Raw genomic sequence first — 25,955 nt, 5'->3', positions numbered from 1 at the left:
AGACAAACCATGAAAACAAACCAAGGCAAATTTGAGGAAAAAATTGATTGTCTGTTTACATGATTACATCAAAACATACACGAGTGTACCGAGTCTTTTGTATTAAGATGTTACATTTACGTTTAAGTAACATTCCGGCGTTTACATTAGCATCATGCTATCTAGGTGTTTTGAATAATGATCTCATGAGATGCGCTCCATCATCAGTCTTCGATGGACACAGGTCCACTGAGGTGCATTGCCGCGATACATCAGATATTATTGCATAATTGGCACACTGTGGAACTATACTGAAGTAGTGGAATACTATTACTCGTATTGCGAAAAGTAAAAGATGTGATTAAGTAAATGTCACAGGTTTAGTAGTCTCCCCAGAAAAGCAATGCATTGATGAAGAATCAGTGTGTGTTCTGTGTTGTCCTCACTGAACCTCCAATCCCGTCTCTCCTCTGAAGGTCTCTCTGCCTTTCCCTCTAGACAGCGCAATGATGAGCCTCTCGGAAACAGGGAGAGACGTTGCCTTTGATGCTCTTGGAAGACGTTAAATCGAGCGTAAACGTAGGAAAATCTGTCAGGATTCTGAGGAAATGACCTGAGCTGAGAACAAGAAGAAGATGCTGGTGACGATGGAGAGAATCGGGACGATTCGGCTTTACCTCATGAAATGGATTTGTCTACGCTGGGCTTGGGTTTGTGTGGGTAAGTAGACTTCTTAAGGATTGTGATATATCACATATAAAATTGTCATATATTTAATAAACAAAAGAGTGAGGCGCACGGTCGGTTTAGATAAGAGCAGAAGTCAAGCTCTCACTTTTTATTGCATTTTACATTTTTTCAGCCCACTTGTCAGAATATTATTAACTGTTATTTCATTCAGACCTAAGGCAGGTGATTATAAACTGAAGTATGCGAATGGCAGCGAAGACAAAGAAAGGTTAAGCGGCGAGCGCAGGTTTTGCAGCATTCATACAGGGAGTATCGAGGAGGACAGATCGGCGTTTGGCTTGTTGCCATGGCAGTTATAAACACGGCGGTATCAGTCTGATCTCCTCGAAAACAGTCTGGCATATTGTAAAATTTAATAACAAATGTGTATTATTATATATGTGCAGCCTTTCGTGGATTAGAAAACCAAATGAAGTTATTCACGTACAATTCCACACACCTTATCGTAGTAAAAATGTAAACATTACCTATTCCACTGACTAACCAACTATGCTAAACTGGTTCGCTGGTTTGTTAGTTGGTTTAGGGACACTTTAGTAGGTACTGATCTTAAACCACTCCAAACAAACATAACTGGCTACTATATTATGATGATATGATAATCTGTTATATCACTAGTGCACAATGACTTTTCAATCTCCTCAGTATTCTGAGCATCAGTTTTGAGCATAAAAATATTTATATTCACAAGTACACAGCATCGAAACTAAAACTAAAGCAATGCTTTCACAGTCTACCAAGAATTGGGCACCCATAATCTATTCCTAGATAGCACTCTAGGCTTGTTTGAGTAACACATGATCTGTTGAGGTCAGCTAAATGCTCAACAAACAACCGCAGATAAAAAAGAGCGAATATGTGAGAAAAGACGCCTGCTTTTACTCAAGCAGATTTTACTCTCATATCAGAGACATAAGCACGGAGAGAGAACGAATGGCTGTGTTGTGTTGGAGGTGGTCTCCAGTGAAGGGGTGGTGACAAAAGAGGGTTTGGTTGGGGGTGGGGGCATGTTGATAGTACCAATAACACCTAGCTAGCTCTTCATCTCTCACACACAGACAGACAAAGGACCTTCTTTTCTATTTCTTTATCACTCCCACACACCCAAATAAAAGTCATTCCCTTTGACCACGGATATTCCATGTCCAGACATGTTTTTTTTCTATTTAGAGGATGTTTCATGTGGTAAATGAAGACAATGGGGATATTCATACTGTTATAGATCATAGTGTAGTATCTTAGAGTTCCTTTTTGTGTGGAGGTGATTGGATAGAATTTTATTTAGGGAAAGTAACAAAGTCCAGCAGATAGACTTTGATCTGGGTAGCTCTTTATTTAATTTTTGACAGGATGTGTGCGATAGAAGTACCATGTGTTCAATGGATTGTACTGTTGTTTAGGAACAACACCAAAAAGCCATTGCCATCCCTCACAGCCTTATTTTGAGATGTGTAAAATTAAATATGGCATCTGCCCTGATTAAGGTCTATGTGTGATGTATGTGTCTGTGAATATAAAAGGATGTCAGTGAGATGAGCCTTGAGCCTCAACATCATAAAATGTTTTGTGTGTATATGCTGGGATTCCCCTGATCTCTGTCCTGTTCTCTCACACAGAGAACAGGGTATTAGTTTCTTCTTTATTTAGCTTTGCCTAAGACGTTCAGCCGCTCATAGGCCTCATCATATTATCTTTAGAGTAAAAGCAGTCCTTGGGTGTATGAGAGATGTGTGTTCATCCTTGAGGGTAATAGGTAAGTGTTGGGGATGGAGCTGCGGAAAGAGTTATGTCATAATATTTGCTGTCATCTATATTTAGGTATCTTTTGTCATGCAAAACATAGTAATACCAGGGAATTGGGAAATTAATAAAAATGACAGTTTACATACAGTCGTGGCCAAAAGTTTTGAGAATGACACAAATATTAGTTTTCACAAAGTTTGCTGCTAAACTGCTTTTAGATCTTTGTTTCAGTTGTTTCTGTGATGTACTGAAATATAATTACAAGCACTTCATACGTTTCAAAGGCTTTTATCGACAATTACATGACATTTATGCAAAGAGTCAGTATTTGCAGTGTTGGCCCTTCTTTTTCAGGACCTCTGCAATTCGACTGGGCATGCTCTCAATTAACTTCTGGGCCAAATCCTGACTGATAGCAACCCATTCTTTCATAATCACTTCTTGGGGTTTGTCAGAATTAGTGGGTTTTTATTTGTCCACCCGCCTCTTGAGGATTGACCACAAGTTTTAAGATCTGGGGAGTTTCCAGGCCATGGACCCAAAATGTCAACGTTTTGGTCCCCGAGCCACTTAGTTATCACTTTTGCCTTATGGCACGGTGCTCCATCGTGCTGGAAAATGCATTGTTCTTTACCAAACTGTTGTTGGATTGTTGGAAGAAGTTGCTGTTGGTGGGTGTTTTGGTACCATTCTTTATTCATGGCTGTGTTTTTGGGCAAAATTGTGAGTGAGCCCACTCCCTTGGATGAGAAGCAACCCCACACATGAATGGTCTCAGGATGCTTTACTGTTGGCATGTCACAGGACTGATGGTAGCGCTCACCTTTTCTTCTCCAGACAAGCCTTTTTCCAGATGCCCCAAACAATCGGAAAGAGGCTTCATCTGAGAATATGACTTTGCCCCAGTCCTCAGCAGTCCATTCGCCATACTTTTGTAGAAGATCAATCTGTCCCTGATGTTTTTTTTGGAGAGAAGTGGCTTCTTTGCTGCCCTTCTTGACACCAGGCCATCTTCCAAAAGTCTTGGCCTCACTGTGTGTGCAGATGCGCTCACACCTGCCTGCTGCCATTCCTGAGCAACTCTGCACTGGTGGCACTCCGATCCCGCAGCTGAATCCTCTTTAGGAGACCATCCTGGCGCTTGCTGGACTTTCTTGGACGCCCTGAAGCATTCTTAACAATGCAGCAGAAAGTTTTTTTTCGGGATTAAGTTAATTTTCATGGCAAAGAAGGACTATGGAATTCATCTGATCACTCTTCATAACATTCTGGAGTATATGCAAATTGCTATTATAAAAACTTAAGCAGCAACTTTTCCAATTTCCAATATTTATGTAATTCTCAACTTTTGGCCACGACTGTACACCTGATTCTTAATACTGTGTTGTTACCTGATTGATCCACAGCTGTGTTTTTTTTGTTTAGTTGTCCATGAACAGTTAAACTGCCCACTGTTCTTCTGATTTTTATGATTTTATGACTTTATGATTTTGAGATCAATCTTTTCACACTGAGGACAACTGAGGGGCAATTATTAAAAAAGGTTCAAATGGTTACTGATGCTCCAGAAGAAAACACTATGCATTAAGACCTCGGGGTGAAAACTTTTTGAATTTGAAGATCAGGGTAAATTTAACTTATTTTGTGGAACATGTAAATATCTTCTGTAGCTTCTGAAGGGCAGTACTAAATGAAACAAAATATAATATTTAGGCAAAATAAGAAAAATGTACTCATTCTGTTCAAAAGTTTACACCCCTGTCTCTTAATGCATTGTTTTTCCTTCTGCAGCATCAGTGAGCGTTGGAAACTTCTGTAATAGTTGCATATGAGTTCCTCAGTTGTATTCAGTGCAAAAAGCTGGATCTCGAAATCATACAGTCATTGTTGGAAAGGGTTCAAATACATAAAAATGCTGAAAAACTAAAGAATTTGTGGGACGTGAAGGATTTTTCTGAGGAACAAGGGCAGTTTAACTGTTGAGGACAAACAAGGGGCTCATGAACAACTATCACTAAACAAAAAAAACAGCTGTGGATCATTCAGGTAACAAACACAGTATTAAGAATCAAGTGTATGTGAACTTTTGAACATTTCAAAATTTTTATAAAAAGTTTTATAAATTCAACTATTATTTTCCCTTGTGGAATCTATATGTCAGTACTAAATAAAAAATAACAAGCCTTTTGTATGATGCCCCATTTTATTTTGCTAAAATAATTAACATTTAGCAGATTCCAGAAAATTCATGTGTCTAAATGTCAATAAATAGACACAGTTTTTAATTGTCATTGTTTCTCTTTCAAGAGACTTAGATGAAAGGAGAAAAAATGAAAAAGAAAACTGTGAATTGTTTATACGCTCACTTGGACTTTCTAGACTGCTTCTGTTGCTTCCCAGGCTATTTCTTCCTCGTCTTATTGTATTTCTATTGAAATGTATAATCGTTAGCACACTCTCACACACCTCCCCACTAAATTGAGTATCATGTGTCAGTGCAATTCCACAGGCTCTCTCTGATCCTTCTTGAGTGAGTGGATCAAATTCTCGCCATCATATATACCTGGCCTGCACTCAGGAATCCATAAAGCCTGGTGTGATGTGTTGATGTCATCTCAATCACAGTCTGATAGCTGTGGTCACTCATGAGTCACTCTGCCACACACAAACAATGCACATGTCTTCTGTGTGTGTTCCTCAGCTGCCTGTGGCGGAAAAGTGGAGTTACACACAGAGAGGAGAGGTGTGATCTACAGCCCATCATGGCCCCTCAACTACCCGGCCGGAGTGAACTGCAGCTGGAATATACAGGGAAGCCGCGGAGATGTGATCACAATCAGGTAGACGCACACAAGCACTGTCTCACAGCGTTGATTAAATGAGCGCTGACTTATTTATTTCTATTACCATGGTACATAACAAGATGTCCTACCGTTTAATGCCTATTCAGCATCTGTCCTGTTCATGGGGTCTGTCCTATTTGTATTTCTCCTCTGTGCAAGCAAGAAATGCTGCTTTTCATGAACAACAGTTAGTCACAGCAACTTTCACACTGTTAGAGTCCCCAGCAGCTTTTACTAGTCAGTTGTGTGAATGTATGATATTTGCAAACTAAAAACCAACGTAAGGGTTTTTTCAAATGAATTAATTGTTTTTTGCATTTCAGTGTTTATGAGCCTGTTTGCAAGTGTATAATGGCTTGCGCATTTTTCCATATGAAAGCGCTTAGACTGCTGTATGACTAGAGCTGACTGCAGGGATTTTATAATGTACTTGTTCTGGCCTCTTCTGCCACGGTTGTGTGTATGTGTGTGAGTGGGCTTCGTCACCGCTTTAATGATATTACCTAAAAGCATGACATCATCTCCCCAGAGATTTGTTCTTTAGAGGAAACCTTAAAGAGTTAGTCACCCAAAATTTCCCATGTCATTAATTTCCCACCCTCATGACGTTCCAAACCCGTAAGACCTTTGTTCATCTTTGGAACACAAATTAAGATATTTTTGATGAAATCCAAGAGCTTTCTGACCCTGCATAGACAGCAACTGAACTGTAACATTCAAGGCTCTAAAATGTAGTAATGACATCAATAAAATTGTGTCTGTGAAGATTCAGCTCAAAATACCTCACAGATAATTTATTATATCATTTTGTAAATGCCCGTTTTGAATGGAAGCAGAAACACATTTTTTTTTTGTGCATGTCTCTTTAAATGCAAATGAGCCACTGCTCCCCGCCCCCTTTTCCAGAATAGTGCTGTGCCTTTACAGCCAGTGTTACCAGATTGGGCGGGCCGCCACCCAATTGGGCTTCTTTTGATCAATTTGGACTGGAGAATAACGCATTGGGGTGTAGAGAAAATTTGGGCTGCTTTTAAAAAAATGAAAAGCCGCCCAATCAGCTGCTTTTTTTTCTTTGCTTTTATCTGTAGTCATGTTATTTTAATATGTTAGGGCTCAAAGTACCACAGTAAAATAATGAGTCCTGCATCAGAACTACATCAGGTATACTTGGCATTGACAGCTGCTGGACTTGAACTGTTTTGACTGCAAAGTTCTGCATATGTTCTAAAATGTGTAATTCATGAAATACGTGCTGTAGTTCTGTCTGAATTACATTGCGTTCTGATCACTTTTTTGTGCACTTTCTTTTTCTTATTTTTACTGTGGACACTGAAAATGATGCATGTGTTTTTCCAAGGGTTAAAGTCATGGATTAATTTCTTGATTGCCATTTTGAAAAGATTTCTGGGCATTTTAAGCATATTTTTGACTCCCTTTAATGTATTTGCCCTTTTTGAGCCATATTCATGTGAAATTGATTTATCTATATTTTATTTTTGTCATCATCATTTTTCAAAGAGATAAAAATGTTCCTTATCAACCTTGATTGACATGGCAATAAAATTCTATCACATTATTTTGGCAGTTAAAATTTTGGGCTGGTTTTTGCTGAAGTGGGTGGGTTTTGGTGAGCTTTTGGGCTGGAAATCGTCAACCTGATCTATCAACACTGTTTACAGCTGTTTGGTTTTGATTATCATGTCTATTGCGCTGAAATCATGCGTTTTAAAGCATTATCAGTTTAAAACTCTGATATATGGTTTTCTTAGCACACACATCCGAAGCATGCAGAAAGCAGCTGTCACACAGTATGTGATTACTAAAAAAAGTTCTCTTTCATGTCTTATTGCGCTTAAACTGTCAAATACACCCAAATTTATGTTAAACACACGTGAGTTACAAAAACAGTCGGTTATGTTTGTGAAGATAAACAGCTGGGAAGGACCTCGCATGCTCATATTAAAATCTGTGTGGCAGCAGCGTAATATACAGTAAATAAATCAATAAATCCACTGCTCTCTTGTCTCCTCTGAGACTGGGACTTTAAATAGTGCTCTGTGCTCGTCTATGAAGACAAAGACATAACAGTTAGCATGCTTTGCTTGAACTTTTGCTATGGCATTGAAACTAGTACACTGTTGTCGCTTACGAAAACAAAATAGTGGTGGCGTAGGTGGAAACATGCAGATTAAGGAGTGGTAATATTAATATAAGGTCCCCTTCCTACGTCACGGGTGAAGCGAAATCTGAGCAGCTTGTTTTTTCCCATGCTTGCAGCTAAAGGCTTAGTAAAACAAAGTTACTGGATTGTACTATTTCCACATTTTCTGGGTTTGTAGATGCACTGGGGGCAAGATTATAGCTCTTTTCATGATATGTCCCCTTTAACATATTTTTGCTGGCAACTAATATGATTTCTTTATAATTTATAATTATAAACAAAAATTATATAATTATAATTTTAATTGACTATCACAAGTTGTTATTGCAGTTTTAATCAAGCCTAATCTTTGTCTGTCAGCCAGCCAGTGTTACCTTGACTTAGTTCTGCCAATTTTACAACATTTAATGCATCACAAAAAAGCTAAACAGTGCACTTGTGTATGATCACTGAATATAAGACATTGTTGCAATGCAGCACTGGCTTGATAGGTGAAGTGACAGTTCTGCCAACTTGCCCAAAACTCCCTGGCACTGGCCCGAGGCCATCAGGTCATCCTTATTGTGAGCCCTGTCTGAAATATTCAGACGCTTTGCATATTGTGTCTCTGCTTGTGCATTTGATTGACAGCCAGAAGAGATTTGAATGTCTGTATTTTAATGACTATCACTATGCCGTGCAGTTTAATAATGTGTATTTTAGCATATAAATTAAAATAGATTCTCCAGAGTTATTGGGTCACACAATAGGGGTGAAAGTCATATCTCTGCATTCTGATGAATGAACTCTCACCATTTATTTGTACGAAGTGCTTATTCGTGCTTATGGCTGAACTATATTTGTGATATCATATTTCAGCTCACAAATGTAAAATCATTAGGTGAGATCTGTTCAAGAATGACTGAGTATGTGTGCATCTGACTTGTTTTGCCATTTAAATGGTCACGAAACATCTTTTTGTAGCAAACAGTAGTTGTTTAAGCAGCGAGATTTGGAGAGTATATATTGGAAAAAGAGAAATAACAAAGAGAACAGACCAATAGATGTGTAATGTTATCAAGTTATTGGCTGCAAATAGCCCATTCTTCTGTAATAGTACTGGATGCTGATTTTATCTTTCACTCTTGAGTATTTTTGTTAGTGTGTGTGTGTGTGTGTGTGTGTGTGAGAGAGAGAGAGAGAGAGAGAGTGAAAGAGAGAATGTACTCTGATAATACTCTGTAATCTGTGTAAAGTGATAATAGTACCACTGCAAATATTATCTCTCTTTTTCTTATGGTCTCCTACTCCTTGGTATCACTGAAATGTTATTAGGGTCATTCCTATTAAGAGTTCAAATGAAAATGAATGTGTAATTTAAGGAGGTATCACAATGGAAACCACAATGGGTATCACAGGAAAATAGTATGATATTGATTAAAACAATTTTCCCAAGGAGAAAGATTAAAGGGATAGTTCACCGCAAAATTAAAATTTGGTTAATTAACTACTCACCCTCATGTCATTCCAAACCCTTAAACACAAATTAAGTTATTTTTGATGGAATCCAAGAGCTTTCTAACCCTCCATATATAGCAGTTCAACCTACCACGTTCAAGGTAGGAAAGGTAGTAAGGACACCGTTAAAATAGTCCATGTGGTCGGCGCCGATAGCCCTGTTGTGCTACGGGCGTCCTGAGTTTGAATCCCGGCTCGAGGACTTTTACCAATCCCACCCCTCTCTCTTTCTCCCACTTCGCTTTCTGTCAGCTCTATACTGTCCTATCACAATAAAGGCAAAAAAAACAAAATCTGAATAAAATAAATTCTGACATAAAACCCGGATGCGCTGCGCCTTGTTTACAAGAAGAGGAATGCATGTGCATACGTCATGATACTCTAGTGAATGCCCATAGAAAACTGATGCAGGGCCAGCTTTCTAACCCTCTATCTCTAGGATTTTATCAAAAATATCTTAATTTGTGTTTTGGAAGTCAATGAAGATCCTACGGATTTGGAACAACATGAGGGTGAGTATTGAATCATGATACCGAGTGTGAACGTACCTTGCATATCTCATCTCGGTTTGTGTCCTGCTGTCCAAAATCTGGGGTCAGTTAGCCGACGCTAACAGCAGGTTGTCAATGAGAGTGAATAGGGCATTGGAGTAGCCATGTAAATAAATCACTGTTTTATGCCATTTACGAGGCACAAAGTAGCTCCACACTTCATTGGTAGACTTCCAAGGGCCCTGACATTTAAAACGAGACATTGAGAACTCAGAAAAAGCACCGGTAGTTTATTTACAAGAAGATTTATACAGACTGTACCTGGAAGAAATTTACCGGCCGCCGCCATCTTGAATTTAGTCACGATAAGTCGAGTGACGAGCAGGAAGGAAACTACAACCTGATAAGTTGATAACCTGATAAGTTCCTTCCTGCTCGTCACTCGACTTATCGTGACTAAATTCAAGATGGCGGCGACCGGTGATTTTACTAAGGGGAATGTCTGTATAAATCTTCTTGTAAATAAACTACCGGTGCTTTTTCAAAGTTCTCAATGTCTCGTTTTAAATGTCAGGGCCCTTGGAAGTCTACCAATGAAGTGTGGAGCTACTTTGTACCTCGTAAATGGCATAAAACAGTGATTTATTTACATGGCTACTCCTATGCCCTATTCACTCTCATTGACAACCTGTTGTTAGCGTCAGCTAACTAACCTCAGATTTCAGACTGCAGGACACAAACCGAGATGAGATATGCAAGGTACGTTCACACTCGGTATCATGATTCAATACACTTTAGGTCAATATCACACCGGACTTCTCCTTTAACATTCTTTATTTTAGTCACAAAGGCAAAATGGTCAAACCATCCATTTAAACCAAAGAAGCAAAGAATTAACTGCTTTGTTGTGATAATACAGTTGCAATCAAAATTATTCAACCCCCCCAGAGACTGCAGTACTTTCCAAATGATTTTGGCTCTTTCTGAATATCCAGGACTAAATTGCATCTACATCAGTTTTCTGGCATATTAAAAGTGATAATGTCAATATATAATGTAATGTTTTTGAGTTATAGGATTTTTTAATAACACAGCTATGTCAGAATTATTCAACCCCTATTCAACATTGCTGTTTTAGGACAGTTATTTTTATGGTAAGTTACAAAATTGTCTTAAGCCTTTACAAACTTATTAAAAATGGAATTAGCTTAGGGTGTAACACATAGTATACTCTTAGCCCATGCATGTGCTGAAGATGAGTAGCAAATATGGTAAAGTCAACAAAGCTCACACAAAATCAACAGAGAAGAAATAGTTTGCTATATTAGAAAGTCTAAAACTACATGAAGATGTCTAAGACATTACAAGTCCCTAGAGACACAGCTGGCAGCCGTATTCCTTAGATTAAAGTGTGTTGAACCAGAAAACCTTTGAGGCTGTTGAACAAAAAAGCACAATATCATAAAATGTTTGATCAGATCAACTGAGACAAACTTGCATTGTACAGCCAAAGACTTGCAAGATGACCTGACAAAAGGAGGAAAAATATTTCAATGCCGTGAATAAGATAAACACTAGTGTAGTCTTCATGTTGAGGAATCTTGCTGAATACCACTCTTGACCAAGAAGAACAAAAAGGCTGCCTTGAACATGCCAAAATTAATTTGGATAGACCCGTGAAGTTCTGGAAGATTGTTTTATGGAGTGGTGTGACCAAACTGGAACTTTTTGGATGTATGGATCAGAGGTACATCTGGTGCAAAAAAGACCAAGCTTATACGCAGAAGAACACTATCTCCATGATCAAACATTGAGGTGTTCCAGTCCTGTCATGGGGTTGTTTTACTGTAGCAGGAAGTGGAAAACATGACCATACAAAGGATATCATTGATTTATTAAAGTATCACACCATTTTGGCAAACATTGTGATGCCTTTTGTGCAAAGTCTGAAGCTAATAATCAATGGACTTTCCTGCAGGACAATCATCCCAAAGTATACGTTCAAATCTACTTACGCTTGGTTCAGGGATGAGTCATAGAATGTTTTTAAGTGGCCTTTTCAGTTTCCAGATTTAATTCTCATTGAAAAAACATGGTTGAATTTGAAGCAAGCAGTGGCAAAGTAAAACCCAAAGACTATCAGTGATCTGAAAGCTTTTTCAGGGGAGGAATGGCCCAAGATTGCAGAAGAAAGGTGACAGAAGCATCTAAGCACATCCAGGCAGTGTTTATTGGTGGTTTTAAAGAATAAAAGATTCTACACCAAATTTACTTTCAGGGGTTGAATAATTTTGAACATAAATGTTTAGAGCCAATTCGATTTTTTTTTCATTATTCATCAACTTACGTCCTCAGAATTACTCAAATGTGTATTAATAAACTTTCTTTAATAGTTTACTTATGCCTTTGTTGAATTGTTTTCACAAAATGTTGTTCTCTGCAGCAAAATGTCTTGCAGGTCAAGGGGGTTGAATAATTTTGATTGCAACTGTATAAAACGGATGATTTTTTAATATAATATATCTTATATCAAAATGAATATGATGGGGAGATAAAAATATGCTGCAAAGTAGAAGAAAATAATTAGAACAACTTCTTCCATTTCATTATTTTCCAATTTACTGCTCAGCTTTTACACAAACAGAGCTGTCCTATATTGCCACAGCAGAAGGGGGTGGCGTGGTTGGTTGCAAATGAAACCTTGAAATGAAAACAAAAAAGACACATAAAAGAGTCACACAAGGAGAAGAGAAGAAAACAGAGCTCTGCTATGCTTAGATAAAAGTTGTTGTATTTTTTTAGAATGTTAATTTGACATTTTCTGTTTTTTATTGATTTATTGTAGCTTGGGCATTTCATTTGATGATATTGCTTTAGAATTTTTTTATGTAGTATACACTATTATACAGTTAAACTGCTGAAACAGCATAGATTTCAGCCCATGCATTAAGCACCGTGTGTTTGCTGTGTCCAGTTTTCACAGCTTTGATGTGGAGGACACAGGGGACTGCAGGGGCGACTGGCTGCTGCTCGGCCCCACATGGAAAGCTGAGTATCGGTTCTGTGGCTCTGTTCTTCCTCCTCCCTTCATCTCCTCCAGAGGACGAGTCTGGGTCTACTTTCACTCTCAGGCTAACAGCTCTGGACAGGCACAAGGCTTCAGACTATCTTACATACGAGGTGAGTGAACTTAGAGTGTGCACATGCTCCGTTAGAGCCTGTTCTGCTCTTTTGTGTTTTGGAGTAAAAGTGGATAATACTTGTGCCCTATATTCCAAGTATTATGTGACCCTGGACCACAAAATCAGTCATAAGGGTAATTTTATTGAGATTTATACATCATCTGAAATCTAAATAATATGTTAGGATAGGACAATATTTGGTTGAGATACAACTTTTTGAAAATCTGGAATCTGAGGGTGCAAAAAAATCTAAATATTCAGTCAATCGCCTTTAAAGTTGTCTAAATGTTCTTAGCAATGCATATTACCAATCAAAAATTAAGTTTTGACATATTTACGGTAGGAAATTTACTAAATATCTTCATGGAACTTGATCTTTACTTAACATCCTAATGATTTTTGGCATAAAAGAAAAATCTATAATTTTGACCCATAAATGTATTATTTTGACCAATATAATGTATTTTTGGCCAATATAATGTATTTTTGGCTATTGCTACAAATAAACCTGTGCCACCTAAGACTTAAGGTTTTGTGGTCCCGGTTCACATATGATAACTACGCTACCAGTCAAAAGTTTTAGAACAGTAATATTTGTAATGTTTTTTTTAAAGAAGTCTCTTTTACTCACCAAACCTGCATTTATTTGATCTTAAGTACAGCAAAACCAGTAAAAGTCTGAAATATTTTTCTATTTGAATATATTTTAATATGTAATTCATTCCTGTGATCAAAACTTCATTTTCAGCATCATTACTCCAGTCTTCAGTGTCACATGATCCTTCAAAAATCATTCTAATATGCTGATTTGCTGTTTAAGAAACATTTTTAATATTATTATCAGTGCTTAAAACAATTGAGTAATTTTTTTCAGGATTCTTTGATGAATAGAAAGATCCAAAGATCAGCATTTTTCTGAAATAAAAATCTTTGTAACATTATGCCACTACCACTATACCAGCACTATACCATTCAAAAGCTTGGAGTCAGTATAATTTTTGGGGGGGAAAGAAATGATAGAAATTAATTCTTTTATTTAGCAAAATGCTTTCAATTTATCAAAAGTGATGATAAAACATTTATAATGCTACAAAAGATTTCTATTTCAGATAAATGCTGTTTTTCTGAACTTCCAATTCATCAAAGAAACCTGAAAAAAATCTACTCATAATTCTAATCATAAATGTATTTTGAGCAGCAAATCACAATATTAGAATGATTTCTGAAGGATCTAGAGTAATGATGCTAAAAATTCAGCTTTGAAATAAGTTTTTTAAAATATATTTAAATAGAAAACAGTTATTTTAAATAGTACAAATATTTCAAAAATTGTACTATTTTTGCTGTACTTTGGATTTAAAAACAATAAAAATCTTACTGTTCAAAAACTTTTGACTGGTGGCGTACGTTGTTTTCTGTCATTTTCCTTACTGCCAATACAGGTTTTCTTTTCATTTTTAAGTGAACAAGACTCCAAACATGTACATTGGTGATGCCATGTTATGCTAGAGTTTTAGTGTTTAATATCAACTGATTGGGCATATTTTTATCAAACTTTATGCATTTCCTTTTGAGTTGTAATGTTTCATCAGATTTAGTAGTTTTCCTACATTAGAGAGGCACTAAATCACAAAGACTGTTGCCGTGGCATATAGATTTACTGTAAGTACAGATTGACCAGGCGAATGCAGGCTTAGCAGATCAATAGTGTATGGCCATAGAGCCGTGATGAAACGCTAATGCTTTGCAGCACTTCTTACATAATGTTCTGTGAAAACTGATGTGCATATTTGGATTGCACTACTGTCACTGTGTACTAGACAGATCTCTGCTGTTGATTATTTAGTTAGATCTAATATGTAGCTAATGAAGATGAAGGAGATAATTAGCTGTCGTTACTCAACTCCACGGGGCATGTGTGTGCGTGTGAGGGGTGAAATGCTGTGTTTGTGCGTTTTCCTCAGAGGTGCAGTTCAATCAATAATACTGAACGGCTGTGTTTGTTAAGCTGTCACCAGGCAAACACCATCTGCAGAGTGGGTAGATTTGATTGGCTTATTTCAGCAAACTGTCAGTGTTTACGTGTGCAAAACACTCTCTTTGTCTCTCTCTGTTCTTTACTCATTAGGTCGACTGGGTCAGAGTAGTTGTGAGAACGATGAATATTTATGTGGAAATGGCAAGTGCATTCCACGTTCCTGGCGCTGTAATGGATTGGACGAGTGTGGAGACAATACGGACGAAAGGAGCTGTGCTGCCCCACCAACACCCGCCCGGGTCAGTCTGTGTCCGCCTGGTACCTTGCAGTGCTCTGATATCCAATCCACCCGCTGTCTGCCGGTGACTCTGCGCTGTAATGGAGCCCGAGACTGTCCTGACGGATCTGACGAGGCCCACTGTCCCGACACGTCCTGTGGAAAACGCTTAGTCAACTTCTACGGGACATTTGCCTCACCTGATTTTTTCCGTCCAAACAGGAGTGCTGGCACGGATCTCCATTGCACGTGGTTCCTAGACACACAAGTATGATAAAAACCTTATTTATTTTCATTCTAGGTTGCATTAAATCACTTATAACGCTCTGATTGACTGTTTTTGCTTCAGGACCCAAAGCCGTTGGTGCTGCAGGTGGACCTACAGCTGGGTGTGGGAGACTCTGTCCGTGTTTACGACGGATTGGGAGAGCGTGCAGAACGTCTTCTGCAGAGTCTCTCTCATCATAATAACCACAGACGAGCCCTGCTGGTGTCATCCCAGGGACAGATGAGCATCTTCTACCACGCGAAACCACACAGCCCTGGACACGGATTCAACGCCACCTACCAGGTCGCTATATCTGGGTGATGCTAATGACAGTTTGTACACTGCGCAATGATAAATGATGCTCTACATTTTGCATTGATATTGTGTGTTTTGTTTAGCATCAGTACAGTGGAGAATTGTCTTTTTGCACATTGTTAAAAGCTTGCTTTTCTTCACACCTTGTATGAAGATATCATGAAGTTCCTGGTCTTTATGTGTTGACAAGTTTTGGTAAAAAAAAAAATTAAATAGAGTTAATACTTCTATTCTATGTTGATGTGTTCACTGCCATTTAAAATGTTGGGATCAGTAAGATTTTAAATGTTATCTAAAGACTTTTCTGCTCATCAGGGCTGCATTTATTTGATTAAAAATACAAAAAAGTAATAATATGAAATATTATTGCAATTTAAAATAGTTTGAAATAGTTTACTATTTTAAAGTATATTAAAATGTTTTCGATTTTAATATACTTTAAAATAGAATTTTTTCCTGTGATACAAAGCTGAATTTTCAGCATCATTACTCCAGTCTTCAGTGTCACAGGATCATTCAGAAATCATTCTGATATATTATTAATGTTGGAAACAGTTGTGCTGCTTAATATTTTTTGGAACCTATGATACTTTTTTAGGATCCTTTGGTGAATAAAACATTAAAAAGAATTTATTTAATTTTAAAAATGGATATCATTTGTAACAACATTTACTACCTTTTAAAGTTTGAGGTCAGTAAATGTTTTTTTTTTCTTTCTTTGAAAGAAATTAATACTTTTATTCAGCAAGGATGTGTTAAATTGATAAAAAGTGATAGTGAAGACTTATATTAAAATAGTATAATAAAATAGAAAATAGTAAAATAAATTAAATAAAAGTTTATTAAGTTTTAAGCATTAAGTTTATTTCAAATAGATGCTGTTATTTTGAACGTGCTATTAATCAAAGAATTCTGTAAAAATGTAGCAGAATTTACAAAAGTTTTTGGATTGTTTTTTAAAGAAGTGTCTTCTTACCAAGCCTGCATTTATTTGATCCAAAGTACAGCAAAAACAGTACAATTTTGAAATATTTTTACTATTTATAATAACTGTTTTCTATTTGAATATATTTTAAAAAGTAATTTATTCCTGTGATTTGAAAGCTGATTTTTTTAGCATCATTATTTCAGTCACATGATCCTTCAGAAATCATTCTAATATTCTGATTTGCTGCTCAAAAAACATTTGCTATTATTATTATGTTGAAAACAGCTGAGTAGAATTTTGTCAGGTTTCTTTGATGAATAGAAAGTTTAGAAAAACAGCATTTATAATAGAAATCGTTTGTAACGTTATAAATGTCTTTATAATCACTTGTAACCAATTTAAAGCAATAAAAAGTATTCATTTCTATAATTTCTTTCCCAAAAAATTATAGTGACTTTATAGTCAAAGAATCCTGAAAAAATGTACTGTTGAAAAAAAATGAATTGTTTTTAAATACTGAAAATGTATTAATCACAGGAATAAATTACATTTTAACATATATTCAAATAGATTTTTTTTTACAATATTACTACTATGACAGTTGATATTACTGTATTTCAGAACAAATAAATTCTTTCAAAAACAAAAAAAGTTGGTCACTTTAATTTGAAGACCAATTCTCACTATTTACTATGACTTTTGCCCCAATAAACTCCTAATTTGCTACTTATTAATAGTAAAGTAATTGTTATGTTTATGTTTGGGGTAGGATTGAAGGATCTAAAATATGGTCATGCAGAAACAGGCATAAATATTTGCTATATAGATACCAATAAACAGCCAATATGCTAATGCAGCTAGTTAATAGTGCGATTTGGTCCCTAAACTAAAGTGTTACCAAAAAATCTTACTGACCTCCACCTTTTGAAAAGCAGTTTATACCAAAAAAAAAAAAAAAACAGTTTAAGAAGTGAAAAATGTTCTTGTCTCGTTGATTCACTATGGTATTAATCAACAAGGCAAGGAGACGACAACACAAGGTGTTTTAGCAGGTCTACATCACTCATTCTTGCAGTGCCGAAGCATAACGACAAAAAATAACTGCAGTTTTATTTTTCAAACAAAGCTGGTGACAGAAAGGCCTAAGTCCAGCAGTGCAGCTTTAGCTAGATATCCACAAGCAAACCTGTAAAGTAGTACTGATCTGTTCTTTTTAAAGTTTATGGTTAGGACTGATGCACTGTGACACAAATATTGTTTAACCTCTATCCCTCTCTCTGCAGGTCAAGGGGTACTGCTTTCCAGGTGAGCATCCATGTGGCACAGACGAGGGCTGTTATTCTGAGCTGCAGCGCTGTGATGGCTACTGGCATTGCCCTGGGGGGCGAGACGAGGAGGACTGCCCGCTGTGCCAGCCGGGAGAGTATCCCTGCGAGGGTGGCAGCGGGGCGTGTTACTCAGCTGCTGAGAGGTGTAACAACCAGAAGAAGTGTCCCGATGGCTCAGATGAGAAAAATTGCTTTGACTGTCAGCCTGGAAATTTTCACTGTGGAACCAACCTGTGCATCTTTGAGACGTGGCGCTGCGATGGGCAGGAGGACTGTCTCGATGGCAGTGATGAAAGAGATTGTCTTGCATCCGTGCCTAGGAAGGTGATCACAGCGGCTCTGATTGGCAGCTTGGTCTGTGGGCTGTTGTTGGTCATTGCACTGGGCTGTGCCTTTAAACTCTATTCGCTCAGGACAAGAGAGTACAGGTGAGTTGTCTTCCATCTTCTTTCTGCCTAGATTTAAACTCAAAATGAAATAAGTCAGGAATAGTGTAGGGATTCCTGAATTTTTCGTTTGTTTTTTTCTCGAGATATACACTACCAGTCAAAAGTTTTTGAACAGTGAGATTTTTAATGTTTTTTAAAGTTTTTTTTCTGCTCACCAAGCCTGCATTTATTTGATCCAAAGTACAGCAAAAACAGTACAATTCTGAAATATTTTTACTATCTAAAATAACAGTTTTCTATTTGAATATATTTTCAAATGTAATTTACTCCTATGATCAAAGCTACATTTTCGGCATCATTACTCCAGTCACATGATCCTTCAGAAATAATTTTAATATTCTGATTTGCTGTTCAAGAAACATCTTTTTTATTATTAATATGATCAATATTTAAAACAGTTGAGTACATTTTTTTCAGGATTCTTTGATGAATATAAAGATAAAAAGCTATACCATTTATTAGATTGGAGTCCGTATTTTTGGGGGGGATTATAGGTTATCAATAAAAGTGATGATAAAGACATTTATAATGTTACAAAAGATTTCTTTTTCACTGTTACCAAAATAAAAAAAAGGTAGAAAAGCACATGTTTATCCCAACGTGATAAAAAAGAAAACACTAAAAAGCAGATAACTTAGTCTCTCTTCTTTTACTTTAAACATAATTGGATTTGCAGTAACGGCCCATATGCTGCTCTGGGAGGTGATGCAGAGTTTTTCTCCAGTTAGCCTCACAGCAGCACCCAAAATACCTGCACTTCATCAAACTGTCAAAGTACCACTGGTTAAGTAACAGCTCTTGGAGATTCTCAAGAGATATCCTGCCTGAATGTGTTCAGTATTTCCCCTTTTTTTAAAAAGCCATTGTTTTTTCTTAAATTTTAAACAGCATCAATCAGCAGCTTAATAACAACTCTTTTTATGTTCGTCTTTCTCACTAGAGCTTTTGAAACCCAGATGACCCGGCTAGAGGCAGAGTTTGTTCAGAGGGAGGCTCCACCCTCCTATGGCCAACTGATAGCTCAAGGTCTCATACCTCCAGTTGATGACTTCCCAGTGTACAACCCAACACAGGTGTGTAAAGATGACATTGAATTTGAACTGAGGTAACAAATAGGATTGCAATTCAAATTTGAAAATATGTGACCCTGGACACATACGTTTTTTGAAATTGAGATTTATACATGGTCATCTGTTAGGATAGGACAATATTTGAATGAGATACAACTATTTGAAAATCTGGAAGTTTTCAGCAATGCATTTATACTATATAAACTAATCAAAAATGAAGTTTGAGATATTTACGGTAGGAAATGTACTAAATATCTTCATGGAACATGATCTTTACTTACTATCCCAGTGATTTTTGGCATAAAAGAAAAATCGATAATTTTGACTTATACAATGTATTGTTGACTATTTCTACAAATATACATGTGCTACTTTTAACTAGATTTGTGGTCCAGGGTCAATCACCAGGGTTCAAGCACTTTAAGGCATTTAAGCACATACAAAAAAATACATTACATTATTATTTAGCATGCCTGTAGCCACCTAAATCAATAATTAAAAAAGCATTGTTGTCAAATCCAGGTAATGTACCATAGAAATATGATGTTTTTTAATGTTTATGACTGTTATAGTGCCAGCTGTGGTCTTTGCATGCTTGTTTAGAATCACCTGATGTGCTCAACAGGTTTTGTGAAGTTTTGAGTTTTCATTTAGGGTTTATGGGCTTTTAGGTATATTTGGACAGGCCCCTTTTCTAAACGACCCTGTTATAGCTTCTCAAAGGGTAAATTTCCACATTGAGAATTTTTGTGCAGTGTTTTTTTCCAGATCAAAAAACATAGGGCCTAGGACGATATCGTCCTCCAGTGGCTGATTTCTTTCAAATTTCTTACAGACCTTTCGTTCCAATCAACCTTTGTTAACCTTGTCTAACCTTGTTCATCCGCTTATGGTGGCCATGTTTTTTCAAATACGCAAATGTCCTTATAGACGCTTGTGGCGCTTTGGACCGTATCGTTTTCCACGTCAATAGGTCAAACAGTTGCGTAGTTATGGCAATTTTTCTGTTTTTGTCCCCTCTTATAGCGCCACCAAGTGGCCAAGCTCTTCGACTTTTTTTCATGTGACCTCAGATTTAGCTCTTACATATGCATTGTGAGTTTGGCGTAGATATCTCATTCCATTCAAAAGTTATAGTTATAGCCCTGCCCCTTTCGAACATTTTGGCATCCCTTCGCGACGGAGAGTCGAAAGTTCAACGTAATGGTTAATGGTGACTGGACCTCTTTTTTTAATATAGTCTGCTTTATTCTGTCTCTCTCAGGCATCTGTTTTGCAGAATCTCCGTTCAGCAATGCGGAGGCAGATTCGGCGTCATTCTTCTCGCCGTTCCTCGTCACGGCGGAGACTTGGTCGTCTGTGGAATCGCCTGTTCCATCGTGGCTCTCGGTTACGTGGTCAGATACCTCTCCTCACACCTCCAGGCCACACGCACACAAACACACACCCCGATCTGAGCCTTCACACCTACAATACCACAGATGATGGCATGGAGGAGTCACATGAGAGTGCGGGACAGACTCCGCCACCCTGTTCGACGGTGGCGCTGGGACTGGCCCTGCAAGCTCACACTGAGGCCCTCTGCCTACCTGACAGAGAGTCTCCATCCTCTCCTCTCTCTCTGCCCTCCCCCAACTCACCCCGCTCCAGCTCTGACACCCTGGAGGACGAAGATGATGAAGATGACAGAAGCTTAGAGGGGATACGAATGAGATCCAAACAGGGCATTTGTCCAAAACATAAAGATGAGGACAGTCCTCCTGGACCCCCTGATAGTCCCAAACATAGCACAAGCCGGTCGAGATCCTCTAGACGGCTGGTGCAGGAACTGGCTGCAGAGCTTAGAGGAGTCTCTCTATTACGCTACACTTCTGTGGGCATCTCGCCGCTTTCCTCTCCCGAGTCGCCGACGTCCTCCAGCGGTCAGTCTGAGGAGCAGAGAAGCTTTTCTATAATGAGAAAATCACAAACAGACTCGCTCACAGATGCTGACGGACACACTGGGAAATCTTCAGAAACAGAAGATGTTCCTGGTGACAGTGTCAGGCTTTCTAGACTCATGACTAGTGAGGAAGAAGATGATGAGATTCTGTTGCACTGAGAAGCCTTTATCACCCTCCCTGTTCTGATTTTGTGCCAACACAGTGAGCCTTACTAGGTTCAACCAACAGCCTTCCATCCAGAGTCATAGAGTACAGTCCGTTTACATCCGCAGTTATAATCACGTTTTTTGCGTTGTCAAGCTTAAATACTTTTTCACGGATTAATTACACGTTGTGCACCACCTTATTTCAGTCAGACTAAAACATTCACATGACATTTAAAAAAAAAAAAATTATTGCTTTAGTCGGACTGAAATTGATCTTTTAAAGTGTACGTGAACATACACTACCATTTAAAGGTTTGGGTTCAGTAATGTTTTTTTATTTTTAAATAAATTAATATTTTGTTCAGCAAGGATGCATTACATTGATCAAAAGACAGTAATGAATTCTACATTGTTACAAAAATGTCTATTTCAAATAAATGCTATTCTTCTGATCTTTCTGTTTATCAAAGAACAGAAAAATTACCATTCCACAAAAATATTAAGCAGCACAACTGTTTTTACCATTGATAATAATAAGAAATGTTTCTTAAGCACCCAATCAGCATATTAGATAGATTTATGAAGAATCATGTAACACTTCAGATTAGAATAATGGCTGCTGAAAACTCAGCTAGAAAACCGTTAAATTCTAATAATATTTCATAATATTATCTATGTATTTTGATAAAAGAAAATACAGCCTCGGTGAGCATTAGATACGTCCTTTTTAGAAATGTTTAAAAATCTTTACTGATTCCTAAACCTTTGAATGGTAGTGTACTTACAAAGTTTTGAGCCTTGTAGTTGCAGAATGTTTGGCTTTTATGCCGTCATAGTACTTAGGTTATTCCACCTCAGCTCAGACACTGCAGTGGGTTTTGTTTTTAGTTCATGCTTAAAGGATTAGTTCACACAAAAGTGAAAATTAGCCCATGATTTACTCACCCTCAAGGCGTCCTAGGTTTATATGACTTTCTTCTTTAGACGAATCCAATCGGAGTTGTGTTAAAAATGGTCCTGGCTCATCCAAGCCTTATGATGGCAGTCAGCGGGTGTTTTTGTTAAACTGCCCAAAAGAAGTCCAATAAAGTGGAGCAAAACAGGAGCAAAGGAAGCAAAGTTTCCTTAGTTTAGCAAAGGAAAACCTCCTCTTGACTTAAATCGAAATCCTCTAACATTTTTCTTTACAAATCTTCATTTTGTACTTCTAATTCGTGACCGTTGCACTCTCCTCTGCGTATCCGCATGCATCACCTTTTACTGGCCCACTGCGCTATGCATAAATCCTACATCAACTGCCCAAAGTGGCTTGCGCACACAAGCATTAACATTTTAAATAAGAACATTTTAAATAAGAATTTTTTTCTTACAAAAATGCATCAATTCGCTACATGAGGCCTCCCCCCAGAGCTGTGTGAGGCATTTTTTATTATGGATGGATGCACTTTATTGGACTTCTTTTGGAGTGCTGAACAGAAACACCCGGCCACTGCCATTATAAAGCTTGAAAGACCCAGAATAAGTTTTAATATAACTCCGATTGGATTCTTTTGAAAGATGAAAGTCATGTATACTAGGGTTGTGCCGATAGACGATAGTATCGTGTATAGATGACAGTCAGAGATTTTGCCTGTTTCTGCTGCCTTTGACCATAGCAAGACAATTATTATTATTATCCGTCAAAAAGGTGCCTAACAGAGAATCGGTTCTAGGATGCTTCAGAAACTTGCCGCGGTATAAACACAAGCATTGACTAGAGTAGCCGCGTTGAGCATCGCTTCTCTCTCAGGCTGACGATAGGACGATATGAAAATTTAGCTTATCGCCCAACACTATTATATAACTAGGATGCCTTGAGGGTGAGTAAATAATAGGCTAATTTTAATTCTTGGGTGAATTAACCTTTTAATTAGATAAACTTACAGTTCAGCTCCAACTTTCAATATGATTGTTCACTTGCTAGAAATCACCAAAAACCTTTTGAATGAGGCGATAACACTACAACAATATTTCATTACCAAGGACTGAGCATAAATACTTTTCCCACATGGAATATCATTATAACAGAACTTAATTTGCCTGAATCTCTGCTTCTTATCAGTAACATTCTGTCATGACCTTCAGAAGACAGAGATTTCTTCTCACGTCCTCAACGCCTTAGAAGAGATTCACTGTGTCGCCCGCAAGGGGAAATATTCCTGCTCTCATTTCATTTTTATCAGAACCAGGCCGTTGTCTCAGAATGATGCTTTACACATTCAGATCTGAATGTTTGAATGTTGGTTGTGCTCTACATTAACAGATTTTGACCTCTTATATTATACATTCACTACCGTTCAAAGGGTTACGGTCGGTAAGAGTTTTTTTTAGAAGGAATGGTTCATCCAAAAATGGAAATTCTGTCAATTATTACTCATCCTCATGTCGTTCCAAACACATAAGACCTTCGTTAATCTTTGAAGCATGAAATGAAGATATTTTTGATGAGATCTCCATAGACAGCAAGAGTACTTTCACATTCATGGCCTAGAAAGGTACCAAGAACATCGACAGAATAGTCCGTGTGACATCAGTGGTTCAACAATAATTTTATGAAGCTACAAGAATACTTTTTGAAAAAAAAAAAAAAAAAAACCTTTATTTAAGAATTCTTCTCTGTGTCACCCTAGGGGCCATTTTGGAGAGTATCACAAAGTATGCACGTGTTTGCTTCACACGTAAACAAAGTGTGGCTCACGCATGTTCTACATCAGTGTTTTTCAACCACTGTGCCGCGGTACACTAGTGTGCCGTGAGAGATTCAGGTGTCAGGTGTGCCGTGGGAAATTATTCAATTTCACCTAATTGGTCTAAAACATTTTTTGAAAACTAAGCAGTTATTGTCTGCGAATAATGTGCCATTGTCGAGTGTCTGCGCTGTCTAGTGACACCGGCAGAGTAATCATGTCATACTCTTCCATATCAGTAGGTGGCACTGGCAGTAGATAGCTAATTGCCTGTTTATTTGATTCCTATTCAAAACACTTTGATAAGAATGACTTTATATTGTTAATTGCACTTTTTATTTGAAAGAAGAAGAAATATGAAAGATCATAAAGTACTTTTTCGATTTGTTTTCGATAAAGTTTTGATTGTTGGTGTGCCTTGTGATTTTTTTTGATTAAAAATGTACCTTGGCTCAAAAAAGGTTGAAAAACACTGTTCTACATCACCAGCAACACGCGCATACATCGTTTACATGCAGAGGAAAGCGCGTACATGCGTCATGATACTCTCTAAAATGGCACCTAGGGTGATGCAGAGGAGAAGAATTTGTTATTTTTTTATTGCACACATAAAGTATTCTTGTAGCTCTATAAAATTACAGTTGAACCCCTGATGTCACATGGACTATTTCGTCTATGTTCTCGGTAACTTTTTGGGCCTTGAACATGGAAGGACCCTTGCTGTCTATGGAGGATATGAAAGCTCTTGGATTTCATCAAAAATATCTTAATTTGTGTCCTGAAGATGAACGAAGGTGGGTAAAAAATTAATGACAGAATTCTATTTTTGGGTAAACTAAGCCTTTAATGCCTTTTATGCTTACCTAGGCTAAATTTATTTTATTTAAAAAAATACAGTAAAAACAGTAATATTGTGAAATATTATTGCAATTTAAAACAACCGTTTTCTATTTTAATATATTTTAAAATGTAATTTATGTCTGTGAACTCAAAGCTTATTTATCAGCAACTAATACTTCAGTCTTTAGTGTTACATGTTCCTTCGGAAATCATTCACATATTTGCTGCTCAAGAATCGTTTCTTTATTATCAGTTGTGCTGCTTAAAACTTGGCGAAAGTGTGATTTATTGCATTCTTGACTGACCCCAATCCTTTGAACAATAGTTGTACAATTTTATACCCTCAGACTACTGGAGCTGTTTGCTGATTTAGTGATGATCTATATCAGCTTTTTGTTTTATTTTTTCTATTTAAGGTTTGTTTTGTTAGTCTGGCTACCAGACTGTAATATCATGGCAGGTCCACCACTGACATGAATTAATGTTAGTAAGCTTTTTCCCCCATGTAAAAGACAGTGAGTCTTTCTTGAAGGGAAGCAGAACTCAGGGATTGTATAATAGTTCATGAGAGAGAAGCAGTTAACTTGGATTTCCTTGTTAACAGCTGTAGTCTGTAGGTGTACTGAGAAGAACTGCTGCCTCAGTTGAGTTCTGAAGCCATCAGGACATCAAAGAGTCATTGGAAAATGACTCAATAATCACATTTGTGCTTGAGCTCACAGTTTCATTTGCATTTGTGCATTTGGCACTTGAGAGACTTATTTGCCACTTAAATTATGTTGCTGTATGTATGTTCTTTTATTAAATGTAGTGCCACATTCTCAGTGCAAGTCACAGTTGCTGCTTTGGTCCAGGTCCAAGTTTGGAAAGAAGAACTAATCAAACTAAAAAAGCTGGTTCCATCACTGAAGGGTCAGTCTGTTCCTTCATTTCATTCTGTTGGCCGACTGCCTATTTTTTCAGACATTTCCATTCTCCATGTTCAGACTGCAGGATCTCTTGTCTGATCCTATAGGTTGAAGATTGTGCCATTTCAGAGAT

At 37.4% G+C, this 25,955-nt stretch overlaps 1 protein-coding gene across 1 annotated transcript; it reads left to right on the top strand.

Annotated features, from left to right (window-relative positions):
• Positions 1 to 481: 481 nt before the first annotated feature.
• lrp3 (low density lipoprotein receptor-related protein 3) lies at positions 482 to 21,834 on the top strand. The gene is made up of 8 exons (XM_073837022.1): positions 482 to 699; positions 5,174 to 5,312; positions 12,439 to 12,644; positions 14,775 to 15,169; positions 15,251 to 15,472; positions 17,696 to 18,168; positions 19,130 to 19,262; positions 20,524 to 21,834. Exons 1-8 carry the CDS (start codon positions 615 to 617, stop codon positions 21,358 to 21,360), a joined length of 2,490 nt encoding a protein of 829 aa, XP_073693123.1. The 5' UTR covers positions 482 to 614; the 3' UTR covers positions 21,361 to 21,834.
• Positions 21,835 to 25,955: the final 4,121 nt, after the last annotated feature.

The sequence above is a fragment of the Garra rufa genome, chromosome 3 (assembly GCF_049309525.1).
Source record: "Garra rufa chromosome 3, GarRuf1.0, whole genome shotgun sequence".
Taxonomy (NCBI): domain Eukaryota; kingdom Metazoa; phylum Chordata; class Actinopteri; order Cypriniformes; family Cyprinidae; genus Garra; species Garra rufa.
The sequence above is the reverse complement of the archived record's forward strand: the minus strand, read 5'-3'. Positions and strand labels throughout refer to the sequence as shown.